This window comes from Myotis myotis, unplaced genomic scaffold, assembly GCF_014108235.1.
Source record: "Myotis myotis isolate mMyoMyo1 unplaced genomic scaffold, mMyoMyo1.p scaffold_m19_p_2, whole genome shotgun sequence".
Taxonomy (NCBI): Eukaryota; Metazoa; Chordata; class Mammalia; order Chiroptera; family Vespertilionidae; genus Myotis; species Myotis myotis.
Window position 1 is genome coordinate 19,433,129 of NW_023416324.1, and position 17,330 is coordinate 19,450,458.

The following is a 17,330-nucleotide window of genomic DNA, read 5'->3' on the forward strand; positions in this document are numbered from 1 at the left end:
TTTATTTATTTATTTACTTACTTATTAGTCAGGAACAAGAGGCTTACTGCCTGAGCCAGCTGGTAGGCATAGCTGCCCTGTCTGGAATGACTTCTCAATGATGGTTTAATCTCACTTTCAGTTTGAAGCTGCCTGGGCTCTAACCAACATTGCCTCTGGAACCTCTCAGCAGACCAAAATTGTTATTGAAGCAGGGGCTGTCCCCATTTTTATAGAGCTGCTTAACTCAGACTTTGAGGATGTACAGGAACAGGTAATGCTCAAATTTGGCTTAATTCTTTAAAACAAAAAAAAAAGATATTTTTAATTGATTTTTTTAAAGAGGGGGAGGTGGGAGGGGAGCGGCAGAAACATCTATGTGAAAGCAAAACATCAATCAGCTGCCTCTTGCATGCCCCCTACCAGGGATTGAGCCAGAAACCCCGGTGGGAATCGAACCATTCCCGGCAACCTGTTGGTGCACTGGACAGTGCCCAACAGAGCAACCCACCAGCCAAGGCTGGCTTAATTCTTGATAGTACCTGTGGTATAATACAAAATATGTTTGGTCTTTGCCTCCAGTTCTGGCAAAAAGCTCCTAAAATCCTTCGAATTTTCTGAGTGATAGTAGTGTCTTTTGTTATTTATTATGAGCCCTTTTGGAACATACCTGAGTCTGTGCTAATGAGATGGTTCAGGGTGTGGCTCCTTAATCTCAGGATTGGGGGGAGGGGGGTGGCTGGTCATCAGAACGACCAGACATAGGATTAGAGGGTGGGAACTCTCAGCCCCAACTCCCAAAACCTTCCCCACCCATCCACCCCAACCTCCCACGAAGGTTAGGAGAGCTAGAGATCTGGTTATAAAAACTCTTGAACAGTGATTATTTAGAGAGCTCCCAGATTGGTGAACACATCAATATGCTGGGAAGATGGGAAGCCTGGAGAGGACATGGAAGCTCTGTGACACCCCCATTCCTCACCCCATACCTTGCCCTATGCATCGCTTTCATTTAGCTCTTCCTGCATTGTAGCCGTTATAATAAACTGGTAAATAACTAAAGTGTTTCCCTGAGTTCTGTGAACCTTTAGTGAATTATTGAGCCTGAAAGGGGATTGTGGGAACTCTCAAATTTATAGCCAGTGTGTGGTGCCTGGTGTCTAAAGTGGGGGCAGCGTTGTGGACTGAGCATTAACCTGTAGGGTTTGCGCTAACTCCAAGAGTTAGTGTTAGAATTTAGTTGACTTGTTGGGCACTTGGTGTGGAAAAACTCCACACGTTTGGCATCAGAGGTGGTAGTGGAGAAAAGATACCCCTGTACCCACTTCTCAGTACCTACAGATCATAGAGATAAAGATACAACTTCCATTTCTTCCACTGGATATTTGCTGTTGGCTAGAAGTAGAGGGTGGTACTGGGATTTTTCCCCTCCATTACAGTAAGGTAGGTCCTGTGAGAATACAAGAGTGCACCTTTTCAATCACTTTCGCCTTTTGTGGGGGTGGGGCTAGAAAGGTCTTGGTTAGGCTTCTCTGGCTGTAGTACAGAGGTCAGCCTGTCTTGGCCACTGAACCAGGAACCCTCATAATAAAGGCCGTCATAGAGCAAGTGCTCATAAAAGACACCAAAAGGGCCCTGGCTGGGTTGGAGCATCATCCAATATGCCAAAAGGTTGTGGGTTTGATTCCTGGTCAGGGCACATACTTAGGTTTCGGGTTCAGTCCCCAGTTGGGGTGTGTAGGGGAGGCAACCAGTCCATATTTCTCTCTCATATCAATGTTTCTCCCTCTCTTTCCCTTCCTCTCTAAAAAAAATTTTTTTTGATCAATTAAAAATATATCGTTGTGTGAGGATGAAAAAAACAAAACTACATTAAAAATAAAAAAGGGTCAACAGAGATGGCACCTGAGCTTATCCAGTGTGTCTTGGGCCTTGATATGGTTTTCATCTGATTATTGGTGGGTACCCACTCTGTGGTTGTAAGTATAAAGAAACCATTAGGCTCTGTGGGTGACAGTCTCATCATCCCCTTTTCAGGCAGTCTGGGCACTGGGAAACATAGCTGGAGACAGCTCCGTTTGCCGAGATTACGTCTTGAACTGTTCCATCCTTAATCCTTTGTTAACGTGAGTAACTAATGATCACCTGCACCTGAGGCATCTGTAGGGCAGCCATGTGGTAGTTCTTTTGGGGGAACTTCCCTCAAGTTGGTAAGTAAAGATAAAAAGTACATGTTGATTGCCAAAGTAAAAAGTATCATTTAAGAGCATGAAGATTGTGCTGCTGGTCTGTGCCAAGGTGGATCTTACGCTTCCTCACTTCATGGCACCGTGGAATCTTACGTTGGTCATACCTGCCTTATTTTTGAGCCAGGGAGAGAGGCAGGATTAGCCCATCTTGGAAAATCTAGCCTTCTCTGCAGAACACACTGATTTGCTATGGGTTTATGCATAGGGACATTGGAAAGCTCTGTTGTAAACTGCAGGTCAAAGTCCCCATGAAAGGTCACCTGGACCCTTCCCCCATCCCTTAAAGTAGAGCTACATTACATTTAAACCAAAATAAATGGATGAACTGTTCTTCAGAGAGCACAATCTCATAGCATCATCCTCTGGGCATGCGGTTGGCCTCCCAGCACAAACAGGCTATTAACTTAGGCCTATGGGTAGGAAGAAACTGAGCTGCTGGAGTCTTAGGGATCTAACTGGATTTGCTCCTGGGGTTCATTGGCAACAACCCTATGCCAAGGACATCATTGCTCAGGATCTGGCTTTTTTTTTTTACCCTTTCAGGCTCCTTACAAAATCCACACGACTGACAATGACACGGAATGCAGTCTGGGCCCTGTCAAACCTCTGCCGAGGGAAGAACCCACCTCCAGAGTTTGCAATGGTGAGAGAGTGTCTTACCGGTTCCTGAGGGATAGCAGGTTCCTTCATGTGGATGAATTTTTATGTGGGAGTTTTCAAGTCTTTGGGGAACTCCTATGACTCTCTCAACCTATGGGAGACTGGGAAAGGCTCTTGTCAATGAAGTAGGTAATCTTGTGTGCATAGATGGGAAAGTGAAAAGTTAGGCCTGATGGCTTAATGTTGTAGGGATGTCCAGGGCATAGAATTACTTGTAGAGGCGGGGACAGCAGTGTTAGTAGTAGTAGAGTTGATATAACTATCCCCTGTGAGTCCCTCTCACTCTGCTTCCAACAGGTCTCCCCTTGTTTGCCTGTGCTGTCTCGCCTCCTCTTCAGCAGTGACTCAGATTTGCTGGCAGATGCTTGCTGGGCCCTTTCTTATTTGTCTGATGGCCCCAATGAGAAGATCCAGGCGGTCATAGACTCTGGAGTCTGCAGGAGATTGGTAGAGCTTCTAATGTGAGTGGTCTCAGAAAGTGTACAGATTCCCTAATCTTTTCTTTTTTAAAAAAATATATTTTTATTGATTTCAGAGAGGAAAGGATAGAAAAAGAGAGATAGAAACATCAATGATGAGAGAGAATCATCAATTGGCTGCCTCCTGCACGCCCCCTACTGGGGATTGAACCCACAACCCAGGCACATGCCCTTGACTGGAATCAAATTCAGGACCCTTCAGTCCGCAGGCCGATGCTCTAGCCACTGAGCCAAACCAACTAGGGCTCCCTAATCTTTTCCAAGCTCAGACTAAAGAACTGCTGCCCTTTCCCAAGATCTGGAGCCATGAGAGTGCTGTCAGCCTTGGTGGTCAGCAGGGCTGAGTACTATGTACTGTTTTTTACTCACCAGTTCTCCCTCCTCTGCAGGCATAATGATTACAAAGTGGCTTCTCCTGCCCTGAGAGCTGTGGGTAACATCGTCACTGGGGATGACATCCAAACCCAGGTAAGGAAGAAGAGGGCTTTCTGTGGACAAAACCCTTCCCTACCAAGAACTGTGGGGCTGATGGGAGGCAGCATAGACTAGGAGAGAAAGCATGGGCTTGGGTGAAAATTTCCAACTTTGCCACTTGCTATATGATCACGGGCAACTTGGTTGCCTTCATTTTTTTCTATAAATTGGAAGCAAATTATCATTCATTCTGTGCTTTTGAAGGAACATTAAATTAATCTAACTTAGTACCTGGGACATTGTAAGCTAACTGTTAACAGTTTTTGAGTCCTGGTCCTTTGGAGATATTAAAAGGTATGAAACCTTACCCCTACTTCCTAGACCTTAGGATCCTATAGGGACACTACCTCCAGTTAATGTAGACAGGGAGGGCACAGTAAACGAGTTCTGTTCTGTTCAAAGGCTAGAAACCTGGGTTTTCTTTGAGTCTTAAGTAGTTGACATAATTCTGTGGGATTCTTGACAGTTTTTTATGCGTGATCAAACCCACACTCATTTTCTAGGCCATTCTTAATGTGTGGGTATGTGAGCAAATATTCATACATAAAATTTACTGGTTTAACAATTTTCAAGTGTACATTTCTGTGTCATTAAGTACATTCACATTGTTACTCAACCACCATCACCATCCATTTTCTTTTTTTTAAATATATTTTATTGATTTTTTTTTACAGAGAGGAAGGGAGAGAGATAGAGTTAGAAACATCGATGAGAGAGAAACATCGATCAGCTGCCTCCTGCACACTCCTTACTGGGGATGTGCCCGCAACCAAGGTACATGCCCTTGACCAGAATCGAACCTGAGACCCTTCAGTCCACAGGCTGATGCTCTATCCACTGAGCCAAACCAGTTAGGGCACCATCTATTTTCATAATCTATAATAATAAAAGCATAATATGCTAATTAGACCGGACGTCCTTCCAGACAAAGTCAGGGTGCGAGGGAAGCCCGGGTCCTGGTTACCAGAGGGAAGCCTGTGCCGGCAGCCAGGGGAAGGAAGGCCTACTCTTGCATGAATTTCCTGCATTGAGCCTCTAGTTTTTCCATAATTTCAAACCGAAAGTCTGTACCCATTAAATAATAACTCCCCATTTCCTCCTCCCCCCAGCCCCTAGTAACCACAATACTACTTTCTTCGTGAGTTTGACTACTCTAGGTACCTCATATAAGTGGAACCATATATATTTGTTCTTTTGTGTCACCTTATTTCACTTAGCATAATATGTTTGAGGTTCATTCATATTATAGCATGTGTCAGACCTTCATTCTTTTTTATGTGTAAACTAGAGGCCCGATGCACAAAATTTGTGCAAGAGTAGGCCTTCCTTCCCCTGGCTGCCGGCACCAGCTTCCCTCTGGCACCCAGGATCCGGGCTTCCCTCGCAGCCCCAGCTTCGTCTGGAAGGTTATCCGGAACAACATTTGGTCTAATTAGAATATTATGCTTTTATTATTATAGATAATATTGCATTGTATGCATACACCACATTTTGTTTATGCATTTTATGCATCTGTTGATAGACACTTGGGTTGTTTTCACCTTTTGGCTATTGTGAATAATACTGCATTGAACATTGGTGTTCAAGTTATCTGTTTGAGTTTCTGCTTTCAGTTCTTTTGGATATGTATCCAGAAGTGGAATTATTGGATCATATGATAATTTTATGTGTAATATTTTAAGGAATCACCATAGGGTTTTGCACAGTGGCCATACCAATTTGCATTCCCACCCTCAACATACCAGGTTCCGTTTTTTTCCATATCCTTATCAACACTTGTATTTTCTGGGGGGTTTTTATAGTAGTCATCCTAGTAAGTGTAAAGTGGTATCTCATGGTTTTGATTTGCATTTCCTAATGATTAGTGATGTTTGGCATCTTTTTATCTGCTTTTTGGCCATCTATATATCTTCTTTGGAGAAATGTCTATTCAAATCCTATGCCCATTTTTAAAATTGAGTTGTTTGTTTCTTCATTGTTGAATTGTAGAAATTCTTTATATATTCTTTTTTTTTTTTTTTTTTAATATATTTTATTGATTTTTCACAGAGAGGAAGGGAAAGAGATAGAAAGTTAGAAACATCGATGACAGAGAAACATCGATCAGCTGCCTCCCGCACATCTCCCACTGGGGATATGCCCGCAACCCAGGTACATGCCCTTGACCGGAATCGAACCCGGGACCCTTCAGTCCGCAGGCCGATGCTCTATCCACTGAGCCAAACCGGTTTCGGCTATATATTCTTGATATTAATTCTTACCAGGTATTTGTTTTGCATATATTTTCTCCCGTTCTGTGATTTAGCTGTCCACTCTATTGATGGTATCTTCTTCTTTTTTTTCTTTTTTTTTTTTTTTAAATATATTTTATTGATTTTTTACAGAGAGGAAGGGAGAGAGATAGAGAGTTAGAAATATCGATGAGAGAGAAACATCGATCAGCTGCCTCCTGCACATCTCCTGCTGGGGATATGCCCACAACCCAGGTACATGCCCTTGACCGGAATCGAACCTGGGACCTTTCAGTCCGCAGACCGACGCTCTATCCACTGAGCCAAACCGGTTTCGGCTTGATGGTATCTTCTGATGCATAAAAGTGTTAAATTTTGATTAAGTCCTCTTATCTAATTTTTGTTGCCTATGCTTTTGGTGTTCTAGGTCATTCTCAACTGTTCAGCACTCCCTTGCCTCCTCCACTTGCTGAGCAGCCCCAAGGAGTCAATTCGGAAAGAAGCTTGCTGGACCATTTCAAATATCACTGCTGGCAACAGGGCTCAAATTCAGGTAGAACAAGCAGAAGGGAAGTCGGGGTGGGTACGTCAGGTGGGAAGGCATGGGGACATGAGAGGTTGTAGAATATTTGCTTCTAGAAGAATTTGTTCCCCTTTAGAAATTGGGGTCAAAGATTCTGTGTAGTGGAAGCCAGATTCCCCCGCAGTTTCTCATCTACATAACAAGAACAAAGGAAGACTCCCAGGAAGGCAAGAGGTCTCAATCTTAGCTGATTTGTGGGCTGGATTTGATTTCTCTTCTTGAAGTGACTTACTTTCTCCTCCCCATCCCCACCCCAATCCTCTCTCAGGCTGTCATAGATACAAACATCTTCCCTGTGCTGATCGAAATTCTTCAGAAAGCAGAGTTCCGTACAAGGAAAGAGGCAGCCTGGGCCATCACCAATGCCACATCTGGAGGAACCCCTGAGCAGATCAGGTATCATGTTTTTTCCCCCCTTGTCTGGAGTGATATGTATACTCTCCTTTTCTTTTCTTTTTTTAAATATATTTTTATTGATTCCAGAGAAGAAGGGAGAGAGAGATAGAAGCATCAGTGATGAGAGAGAATCATTGATTGGCTGCCTCCTACATATCCCATAATATGAATCAAGCCCGCAATCTAGGCATGTGCCCTGACTGGGAATGGAACCAGCAACCTCTTGGTGCATGGATCAACGCTCAAACACTGAACTGGCTAGGCAGCTGCAATAGGTTCTAACTGATAAACTGCTAGAGTGGCACTGGAGTCTGGAATAGATACCGACAGACCATGTACCTCTCTTCTCTCCTGGAGAACAGAAATCTGTGGTACAGACTTCTGTCTCCTACCTCATTCTCCACACCAGAGACTATAAGTAATTGTCAATTATCCATGCAAATGAAGGAGAGCCATGTTATGGTTCATTCGCATCAGCTTCTTTTTTTTTTTTTTTTTTTTTTTAAATATATATTTTATTGATTTTTTACAGAGAGGAAGGGAGAGAGATAGAGAGTTAGAAACATCGATGAGAGAGAATCATCGATCAGCTGCCTCCTGCACATCTCCCACTGGGGATATGCCCGCAACCCAGGTACATGCCCTTGACCGGAATCGAACCTGGGACCCCTCAGTCCGCAGGCCGACGCTCCATCCACTGAGCCAAACCGGTTTCGGCCGCATCAGCTTCTTTAGGAAATCATTTTGGGGGGTGATACTTGGGAGAAACAAGAAGAAAGTATTTTGTGTATGTGTGCTTGTTTTTTTTGTTTTTGTTTTTGTTGTTGTTTTTTTTTAGTTTCCATTATCAATATGAATAGGAGTGGTGGGAACTAGGCAAGTGTCTTGCCCTTAGTAAGGGGATATATTCAGTACAGTCATTCACCACTTAATGACAAGAATACGTTGTAAGATTAGGGGATTTTGCCATTGTGCAAATATCACAGAGTGCACTTAAACAAACCTAGATGGTCTAGCCTACTCCATACCTAAGCTATATGGTATAGCACACAGTTCCTAGGCTACAAGCCTATCTCTACATGTAAAAGGCTAATATGCAAAGTGTCCCCTTGGGAGTTCGACCGGGAAACTGTAAGTTTGATTGCTCGCTATGACGTGCGCTGACCACCATGGGACGGTGGGAACAAAGTGAGGCCCCAGTTGGCAGCCAGAAGGCCCCTGTCGGCCCTGATCCCCAGCCAGGCCTAAGAATCCTACCCGTGCACGAATTTTGTGCATCAGGCCTCTAGTACTACATATTACTAAATTAAACAAAATGATGTGACATGGTAAACAGGAGATGTGTGAGGCTACTGCCAGCATAACAGTTATTGTTTGACAGCAAACTTTTTTATAACCAGAAGAGTATTCTTTTTTTGTTTCTTTCTTTATTTTTATTAAATTTATTGTGGTGACATTGGTCAACATGAACATACAGGTTTCAGGTGTGGTTTTTGTGTTATAAGATCTGTTCATTGCAGCACCATGTGCCTACAACCCAAAGTCAAATCTTATACTGTCACTGTATATTGGAACCCTTTTTCCCCCCTTCGAGAAAGAGTGCACTTATAACAATAAAAAGTACCGTATATGCCCTAGCCGGTTTGGCTCAGTGGATGGAGCGTCGGCCTGCGGACTGAAAGGTCCCAGGTTCGATTCCGGTCAGGGGCATGTACCTTGGTTGTGGGCACATTCTCAGTGGGAGGTGTGCAGGAGGCAGCTGATGGATGTTTCTCTCTCATCAATGTTTCTCTCTATCCCTCTCTCTTCCTCTCTGTAAAAAAATCAATAAAATATGTAAAAAAAAAAACAAAAAAGTACCGTATAGTAAACACATGAAGCAGCAACATATTCATTTATTATCATCAAGTGTTATGTATTGTACAGAACTATGTATGTTTTACTTTTATACAATGGCAGTGCAGTAGTTTTGTTTATACCAGCATCACCACAAATAAGTGAATAATGTGTTGTGCTATGATGTTATGATGGCTACGATGTAAGTGATAAGAATTTTTCTGGTCTGTTATAATTTTTATGGGACCATCATCATATAGTCTGTCATTGACCAAAATTTTGTTATGCTGTGCATGACTGTATACATAAAGCTTTAGGAGTAAAGGGATAGCCATTAAGTTAATCTTTGAAGGATAAATACAGGGTTGTAAAAGGCCTTTACGGTTGTAAAAATATAAGTAAAGTACAAGAACCAGAAACTTGGAGACCTTTATTTTTTTAATGTATTTTTATTGATTTCAGAAAGGAAGGGAGAGGGAGAGAGAGAGAGAGAGAAAAACATCAATGATGAGAGAGAATCACTGATTGGCTGCCTCCTGCATGTCCCCTACTGGGGATTAAGCCTGCAACCTGGGCATGTGCCCTTGACTGGAATCAAACCTGGGACCCTTCAGTCCACAGACCGACACTCTATCCACTGAGCCAAACCAGCTAGGGCACTTGGAGACTTTTACATGTTTGACTGGAATGTAGAGTATTTAGAAGGGAATGATGGGAAGCGAAGCTAGAAGAGGAGGGTAGAAGCCAGATTGTAGAGGGTCTATATTGTCATGCCTGTAAAGCTTGTACTGTGCAAACTTTTAAGCAGAGAAATGATGTGTTCAGAGTGGTAATATTACAGTAAGGAGACATTAGAAATGAGGAGAAGGAATCATGGTAGCCTTCCACATGGAAATGAACTAGACCAGCGATTTTCAACTGGTGTGCCACAAGAATTTTTAAAAACATGCAGTACTATGCCCGGCTGTGTGATTCAGTGGTTGAATGTCGACCTAAAACCTGGAGGTCACGGTTTGATTCCCGGTCAGGGCACATGCCTGGATTGCAGGCTCAAGCTCCAGAGTGGGGTGTGGTCAGTGATTCTCTCATCATCGATCTCTCTCTCTCTCTCTCTCTCCTCCTCCTTCCTCCCTGTCTCTCTAAAAATCAATTTAAAATCTCTTTTAAAAGTGTTAAAAACAAACAAAACAAAAAAAACATGAAGTACCTGACTATTTAGTCAAGGGCACTGACCTCTTTTCCCCTTAGATTGTCAAATAAAATTGACAACAGCCAATACAACAATAGCTGTCTGGTGTGAATGAATCAAAATTATGCCTTTCGTTTTTGTCAGATAGGCAAAAATTATATTTTTGATGTGCCACAGAATTTTAGTAATTAATTCATGTGTGGGAAAGGTTGAAAATCGCTGAACTAGACCACTAACATTGGGAAGGTAGAGAGATTGAGATAAAGGATGGGTGGTTATAAAGACTCAGTAAGAGTGGATTGGTCAGCATGTTGACATGCATGAAGGAGATCCACAGGCATCATAGTACCTGCCCAAGCACCTCCCTTGCACTGCATTCATTTTTTTCTTTTCTTTTCTTTTCTTTTTTTTTAGCTAAAGTAAAGGTTTATTACAGAAAAGCTCCCTGCTGCAGGGAGAGGACCCGAACAGATTGCCAGGGCAGTTCCTTTGTCTAAGGGTTAATATATGACCTGCTAACTTTCCATTGGTTGGTTAGAAAAATTCGACCCTAGCATCATCCTTATATTTTAAACTTCAGAGTTCCCACTCATTTCTCCCCTCCCCCCAGCCCTGCATTAATTTTAGAACTTGCCTGGTCTCTGGTCCTCAGGTACCTGGTATCACTGGGTTGCATCAAACCCCTTTGTGATTTGCTGACTGTAATGGATTCAAAGATTGTTCAAGTGGCCCTCAATGGACTGGAGAACATCCTTCGGCTTGGAGAACAAGAGAGCAAGCGCAGTGGCTCAGGAGTAAATCCCTACTGTGGCCTCATCGAAGAAGCCTATGGTATGTGTCCTTTCCCAACATGAGCTCTGACTTAAGTAGAGAGGTTATAGGTCAGAGTCTCGGGACTGTACGCCTCCAAAGTAGTACACATATGTGAGGGTGTATGTTTTAGAGTCATCATTGAATGCAAGGTTCTATCTCATCAGTTCCTTCTTCCTCTCAGGGGCAGTAGATCAGTTCAGTTCTCTTTCAGATGGGCTCTACCCAGCAAGTAAGTATAATACAGATGCAAAAAGAAAGCTCCAGCCGAAACCGGTTTGGCTCAGTGGATAGAGCGTCGGCCTGCGGACTGAAAGGTCCCAGGTTCGATTCCGGTCAAGGGCATGTACCTGGGTTGTGGGCACATCCCCAGTGGGGGATGTGCAGGAGGCGGCTGGTCGATGTTTCTCTCTCATCGATGTTTCTGACTCTCTATCTCTCTCCCTTCCTCTCTGTAAAAAATCAATAAAATATATTTAAAAAAAAAAAAAAAGAAACCTCCAGAACTGATAATAGAACCAGGCACTGGGAGGCATATTTTTAGCTGAGCTTATAGCAAATTCAAGCAAGAGTACAATGTAGATGGACTCATCTCAGAGATTCAGAGAAGTAATTAAAAGCAGAATCAGGCCCTAGCTGGTTTGGCTCAATTGAAAGAGCATAGGCCTGCAGACCAAAGAGGGCCAGGTTCGATTCTAATCAAGGGCACATGCCTGGGTTGTGGGCTCGATCCCCAGTAGGGGGCGTGCAGGAGGCAGCTGATCAATGATTCTCTCTCATCATTGATGTTTCTATATCTCTTTCCTTCTTCCTTCCTCTCTGAAATCAATAAAAATATTTTTTAAAAAATAATTTAAAAAATAAAAGCAGAATCAGGACTAGAACCTCTGATTTATAACTGACATATGGTATTTTTCCTTTGGGGTTATGTAGTTTGGGAGGGAAATCTTGGCTTTCCTCTTTCAGGTCAAAAGATAAAGATTCGATCATATTACTTGTATTTATAAACAACAACATACCTCGGGGAAAGGAAAATAGAAAAGCACTTATGCAAGTTGACTCTCCCTCCTTCCTTGTTACCACCGTAGGCTTGGATAAAATTGAGTTTCTCCAGAGCCATGAGAACCAGGACATCTACCAGAAGGCCTTCGACCTCATTGAGCACTACTTCGGTGTAGAAGATGATGATAGCAGCCTGGCTCCCCAAGTGGATGAAACACAACAGCAGTTCATCTTCCAACAGCCTGAGGCCCCCATGGAGGGCTTCCAGCTATAATGTCTGCCTCCGGGGAGGGGATGGGATGGGAAGCACCACCAACCAGCGGAAAAGCAGCCCTCTGGTGGGCGGGAAACCAGCCCCCCACCACCAGCCACCACACACCTCTGCTGCCCTGGAAACTGTGCTCTTGACCTGCTCCACCCCCTTCCCTTTGAGGGAGCACCCTCTGGACAGACAGAACCATCTGAGGCTCATATTTGGGTTTTGTGACAAGAAGGGGACGTGTTGGGTTTTTCTTCCTTACACTCTATTTTGGCTGCACATATGTCTTTAACCCAGGAGCCCAGGGTAGACAAAGGAGGACTGAGGTAATCAATTTTGCACCTTTTTTATGTTTATTTTTTCTTTAGTAGTGACTTCCTTCCCTTTTATCTTCCTTCATCCTTCCCAGTTCTCTGCCCTGATTTGTGTAACTCTTATCTTGGGTACTTGAGCAGATGGAATATTCCAGAAGTAGGGGGTGGGAGGGGAGGAGAGAAATCCCAAAAAAGTATTCTCGCTCTGACAGAATATTAATCTTGTACGCTTGGATTGAGTTATTTAATTTTTTTCTTTTGCACATTTTTCTTGTATTAAGGTTGCTCTTTCCAAGAACCATGAGTTCCTGGTTTTAGGAATCCCAGCTGCCAGCATTGTCTGGGACTAGAGGCTGAGGGGGAGGTCCCCATAAGACAAGGCCCTTCCTCCCACCCCCTCTCTAATCTCTGCCCAGACCTCTTTAGTTGGGGAGACCCCCCTCACTCTCCTGGGCAACTTCACCAGTGGGAGTGGAGGGGAGGAGCACAGGCCTTTCAGACGGGGCTTCCCATGTGTCGCTACTGATCCCATGTTTCCTACCCACCTTCCAATGGTGCGACCCAACTTCATTTGTTTACTTGAAAATTCCCCTCGGAGCTGAATGAACCTCTGAGGTAGCTGTATTTTCTCCTAGGCACGAGACGGGGCTGCGATCCTTCCTTCTCCTGCGAGAAAGTCCTTGCTCTGGTGACCCATAAGTTGCAGAGGAGGGTGGAGTGAGAGTGTCATGTATTGGGATAGCCAGGGATCCCTACCTTTGGCCTTTCTTCCTCTTCCATAGTTGGATCATGTATATTTTATTTCCAAAGGAGAGAATGTCAAAAAGTTCTGTATTTTTTTATATTCTATATATTAGGTAGGTCAATCTTAATTGGTCTTGAGAGGAAGAACTGTAATTTCTGTTAGTAGGGTACTGTGAGGAAGACCACAAAGAAATGTGGAAGCTCCCTCAGGAGGCCTGAGCTTGGTCCTTTTCTTCTCTGCTTGGATTCTGGGCCACCACTGGGGACCAACCCTTAGCTCTGGTACCTTTATGTAGCATGTCAGCCTGGTCTGATTGTCCCAGTACCTGAAGGAAGCAAGGATGACCCAGGGTGTGGTGAAGTATAACACTCTAATCTTTACTGTGAGCATCCTGCTTGCATCAGAAAACCCAGAAAGTGTCTGTCTTCTTAGATTTGGTCTCAAAAGACCCTTATTCACATAAGTTATCACTCATGGCTGACTTTCCTATTATCACAGAAACTTAGCAGCCTCAGGACTTTTGTGAGAGTTATCGATATCTTCCCTGTTTGGGATCCTTGTACCTGGTTTGGGTTTTGCCCTTCCTTGTGACAATTATAACCCTAGTGTCTTTTTTTCTTTTCTCTTTGAATAAAGCTAGTGCAGTGCCACAATGGCTTGCCTGTGCTTTTGTGAATTACATGTGAGAGCAAAGCCCATAGTTGGGGATGGGGTGGAGGAAGTTGTCAGATAAGCAAGTATAGACCAACTTTGAAAAGGCACAGTCTGCTCTGCCCCTGCTTTCCTCCGTGGTCGGCCAGTCAGAGGTGCCTGCTCTAAGCTGTATTTTCCCTTCCCCAGAAACAGTGCCATTCTTGCTTCCATTCCTACACGTCTCTGGCTCAGGTGAAATCCATGCCCCTCTGCTTACAGGTCTAAGGTTCAGGTGCTCACTGTCAGCCTTGAATTTGCCTTCATTCTGCTTTGAGATCCAACTCCATAGCCATTTTCTGAGAAAGGTGGTTTGAGGCTATAGCTTGTCACTAAAAGTATGTCAGATGCTACTCTTCAGCTTAGGAATGTGACTCAACCCCCAGTCTCCCAGGTCGGCAAGAGGCAGGACCTTTTCCACTTGGCCTGCTGACTCCATTACAAACTATTCTATAGTTCAAAGAGAAACTCCACTCTCACCCCTAACCCCCATCCTTGTCCAAAGGGGAAAGAAAGCACTTTAGTGGGATCACTTTGTACATCTTAAGCAATAGCTAAGTCCCTGACATTGGGACCAGATTCTTACTGTGAGACCTACACACCCTGCTTTTCCCAACTGTTCCTCCAAAATCTCCTTTCCCTTCAGATCTGGGCCCTGTACCAGATGGAAGACTTGATCCTCTGGCTGCTGCTTAAAGCCAGTTTTCCTCAAAAGCTGAAGTCTCCCAGGGCACAACATGAGGACATTCTCATCAGCTCAAAGGGGCCTCTTGGAGCTTTCCTTCGTTGGTGTCTTCCTCAGACCATGTTTTCCCACGATCTTCCTCTAACCCCTCCGTCAACAGGCGGAGTTCTTCCAGCCGCAGAGCAGTGTTTCTTTTGTGTTTCTCCTCTCCTCTGGCCATCTTGGGAAGCAAAGTAATATTTCTTTAACCCAGGCTTGACAGCCCCTCTTCATGGACAGCTCCCATCTGGACTCCAGACCCCGGCCTAGGTGAGGTCAAAGGCTTTCAGGCAGATTTCTGAATGGGTGTTGCAGAGATGGAGGGCCTGCCAGGCTGCTATAGGGAGTAGCCTGATATTCATGTTTTGGAATCTTCATATGTTGACACATGACTGGTATGTCCACTTTAAGATCTCTGGTGGGGATGGAGGTTTCTAGGTGTGGAATAAGGGGATAAGGAGCCTTTTTCTTAGCTAAAGTATTCCGATACTGTTTTGAACAGTGCCAGCTATTCTTTATTGCCAGCCCCTCTTCATCTTCCAGTACTAACAGGGCCTCTTGTCCTAGAAGCCTGCCCACATTTCTAAGGTCTCCCCAGTGACTACCTGGTCTTGGTGTTGGCTGCACCTTCTGATAGAACCACATGGGTTCCACCTCAGCTGGCCAGCCTGGTTACTTGGGTCCTTGGGTACAAATGGCCCTTCCAAGGAGCAGGTGTTAATGACTTCCGCTTTCAGGAGCCCTTGGTGTTCCCCATTACCTACCTAGGACCCTTAGGTCTACCTCCTACTTATTCTCCTTGCTCTGGAAGCAACTTTCCATAAGCCCAAGTTTTTGGAGCTGAACTGCACAGATTATAGCTGCTAGTATAATTAGTCAAGGAAGAGCAAAAGAAGGCTCTCAGGCACAGACTTTTCTCTCAAGCCAAACCAGCTTAAAAAGAAACGGTGTACAGAGTGAAATGGATTTCCATTTTCGTGTCTGCCTGCCTTCCCCTTCATCCTAGAGTTACTCCTGTTTCTAGCATAACAGAAGGGAAGGTGAGTGCCTGGCAGTACTTCCCTCCTCATTCCACATACCCCTCTTCGAATGCCTCAGCTCATATGTTGTGGCTACACATCCTCTCCCGAGACTCACTCAGCTTGGTGTCCATCATCTTGGGTATTCATCTGTAGATTTGTCTTGTGGGCTCAGATTCTGGATTCTCAAATGAAGGCAGGAAGCAGATTCTCCAGGTCCCTATAGGCCCTACAGGGACCTGTAGGATAAACAGGCTACCCGGGGACCTCAGGAATGTGTGTGACTGCCTGCCTCCCTGGCAGGCTAGGGAAGGGTGCCAGGCCCAGTGCCACAGGAAAATGCTCATAACCAGTCGCAACATCTTCTACAAGTGAGTGTGAGACTGAGAAAATGCTCAGAGTAGGTTTCTTCCATCGCCGTTTTAGGATTCTAGACTAATCTTGTCCAGTATTTTTTCTGTGTCTTAACTTTTGGATTCTTTTGTTAAACCAACAAGCTGAGATTTTGACCCTGTGGGGATTCATGTCATAGGCACTAGCTGCTCTTTGGCCAAGGCCTTCACAAATGATTCAGTAATCCTTTTGTCTATCTGCCAGCCTCGGATTAAGACCATAGCAAGGGAAGAATTTGAGGTCAGCACCAACCAAGTGTGAATTAAAGCTGTTATATTTCCTTTGGGGGCATTTTGCCTCAGGCCTGGGATATTTTGCAGCATTAAATTTTGGGCTCAACACCACAGGAGAAAGATTTGCGTAGTGTTACAAAGGTTTGTGTAGTTTGGGCCTACCTCGCTATTTCTGGGCCAGCGTGACTGTTGATATCCACGTTAGAACATACCTGAGCCCCTCTGCTAAATGCTAGATCCCTGCTCCCCTGTGTAGGTCAGATTTTCAGCCCCTGGGTTTTAGGACAGTATCTTGCCATTCCCTGGGAGTAGTGAAGGAGGTCAAATGTCAGATCCTGAGGCTGACTGGGAACCTCTGACTCCGGATGGCTTTAGAGAGTCCACATCTATGAGAACCCTCAGGCCCTATAGTTGGGTGTTGACTCTTTAGCCAACTTGTGTGGGAACTGCCTTTGAATGAGCCACTACAGAAGCGAAGGTGGCGTGAGGTCCCAGCCGCCCAAGACAAACCAGATGTCCCTCAACAGCAGCTTGGGTGCCCAGTACAGACCCTGCAAAGGTGAATCGAACCCTGTTTCTCACTGGTTTTCCTTTCCAAATTCATTTGCTTTTCATTTTCCAAGAACTGTAAACTCTGGCTATTTTCTATGTTCTCAGGGCCCCTGGGTAGACGACAAAGCTTGATTTCAGAGCAGACATAGGCCAAGAAACCATGGCATTGAGTGTGCTGAGTCCAGACAAATGATATTTATATACACATCCAAATTTGAAGAGAAAATGTATTTCTTTAGGTTTCAAACACTGTAATAGAAATAAAGCAAAAATAAAAACCTGTTGCAAAGTTCTAAATTGTCTTCTTTGGGATTCTTCTAGAATGGATTCTCGTGATGTGAATGGGAGAACATGTTTAAACCTGCGACTTAACAGTGGAATTAAGAATTGGTAACAGCCTACTCCTGCTATAAAGATGTTTTTAAAAATCAGCTTTATTGAAATATTATTGGCATTAAATAAATGGCACATTTAAAATGTACAATTTGATGTGATAGCATCACATCAATGAAG

General features: G+C 44.1%; 1 protein-coding gene across 3 annotated transcripts in view; it reads left to right on the top strand.

Annotated features, from left to right (window-relative positions):
* The window catches only part of KPNA6 (karyopherin subunit alpha 6), a 40,458-nt gene extending 23,349 nt beyond the window's left edge, over nt 1–17,109 (top strand). Inside the window, exons 6-14 of one of the 3 annotated variants that reach the window (XM_036348345.1) lie at nt 122–253; nt 2,017–2,105; nt 2,772–2,871; nt 3,186–3,349; nt 3,757–3,835; nt 6,500–6,625; nt 6,732–6,822; nt 6,924–7,051; nt 11,975–12,111. In XM_036348345.1, the coding sequence (XP_036204238.1) occupies nt 122–253; nt 2,017–2,105; nt 2,772–2,871; nt 3,186–3,349; nt 3,757–3,835; nt 6,500–6,625; nt 6,732–6,822; nt 6,924–7,042 (900 nt within the window). In that variant the 3' untranslated portion in view covers nt 7,043–7,051; nt 11,975–12,111. Of the gene's footprint in view, nt 1–121; nt 254–2,016; nt 2,106–2,771; nt 2,872–3,185; nt 3,350–3,756; nt 3,836–6,499; nt 6,626–6,731; nt 6,823–6,923; nt 7,052–10,728; nt 10,908–11,974 lie in introns of those variants that run through there. The other 2 variants (XM_036348343.1, XM_036348344.1) reach the window with 2 other exon arrangements.
* The last annotated feature ends 221 nt before the right edge of the window (nt 17,110–17,330 follow it).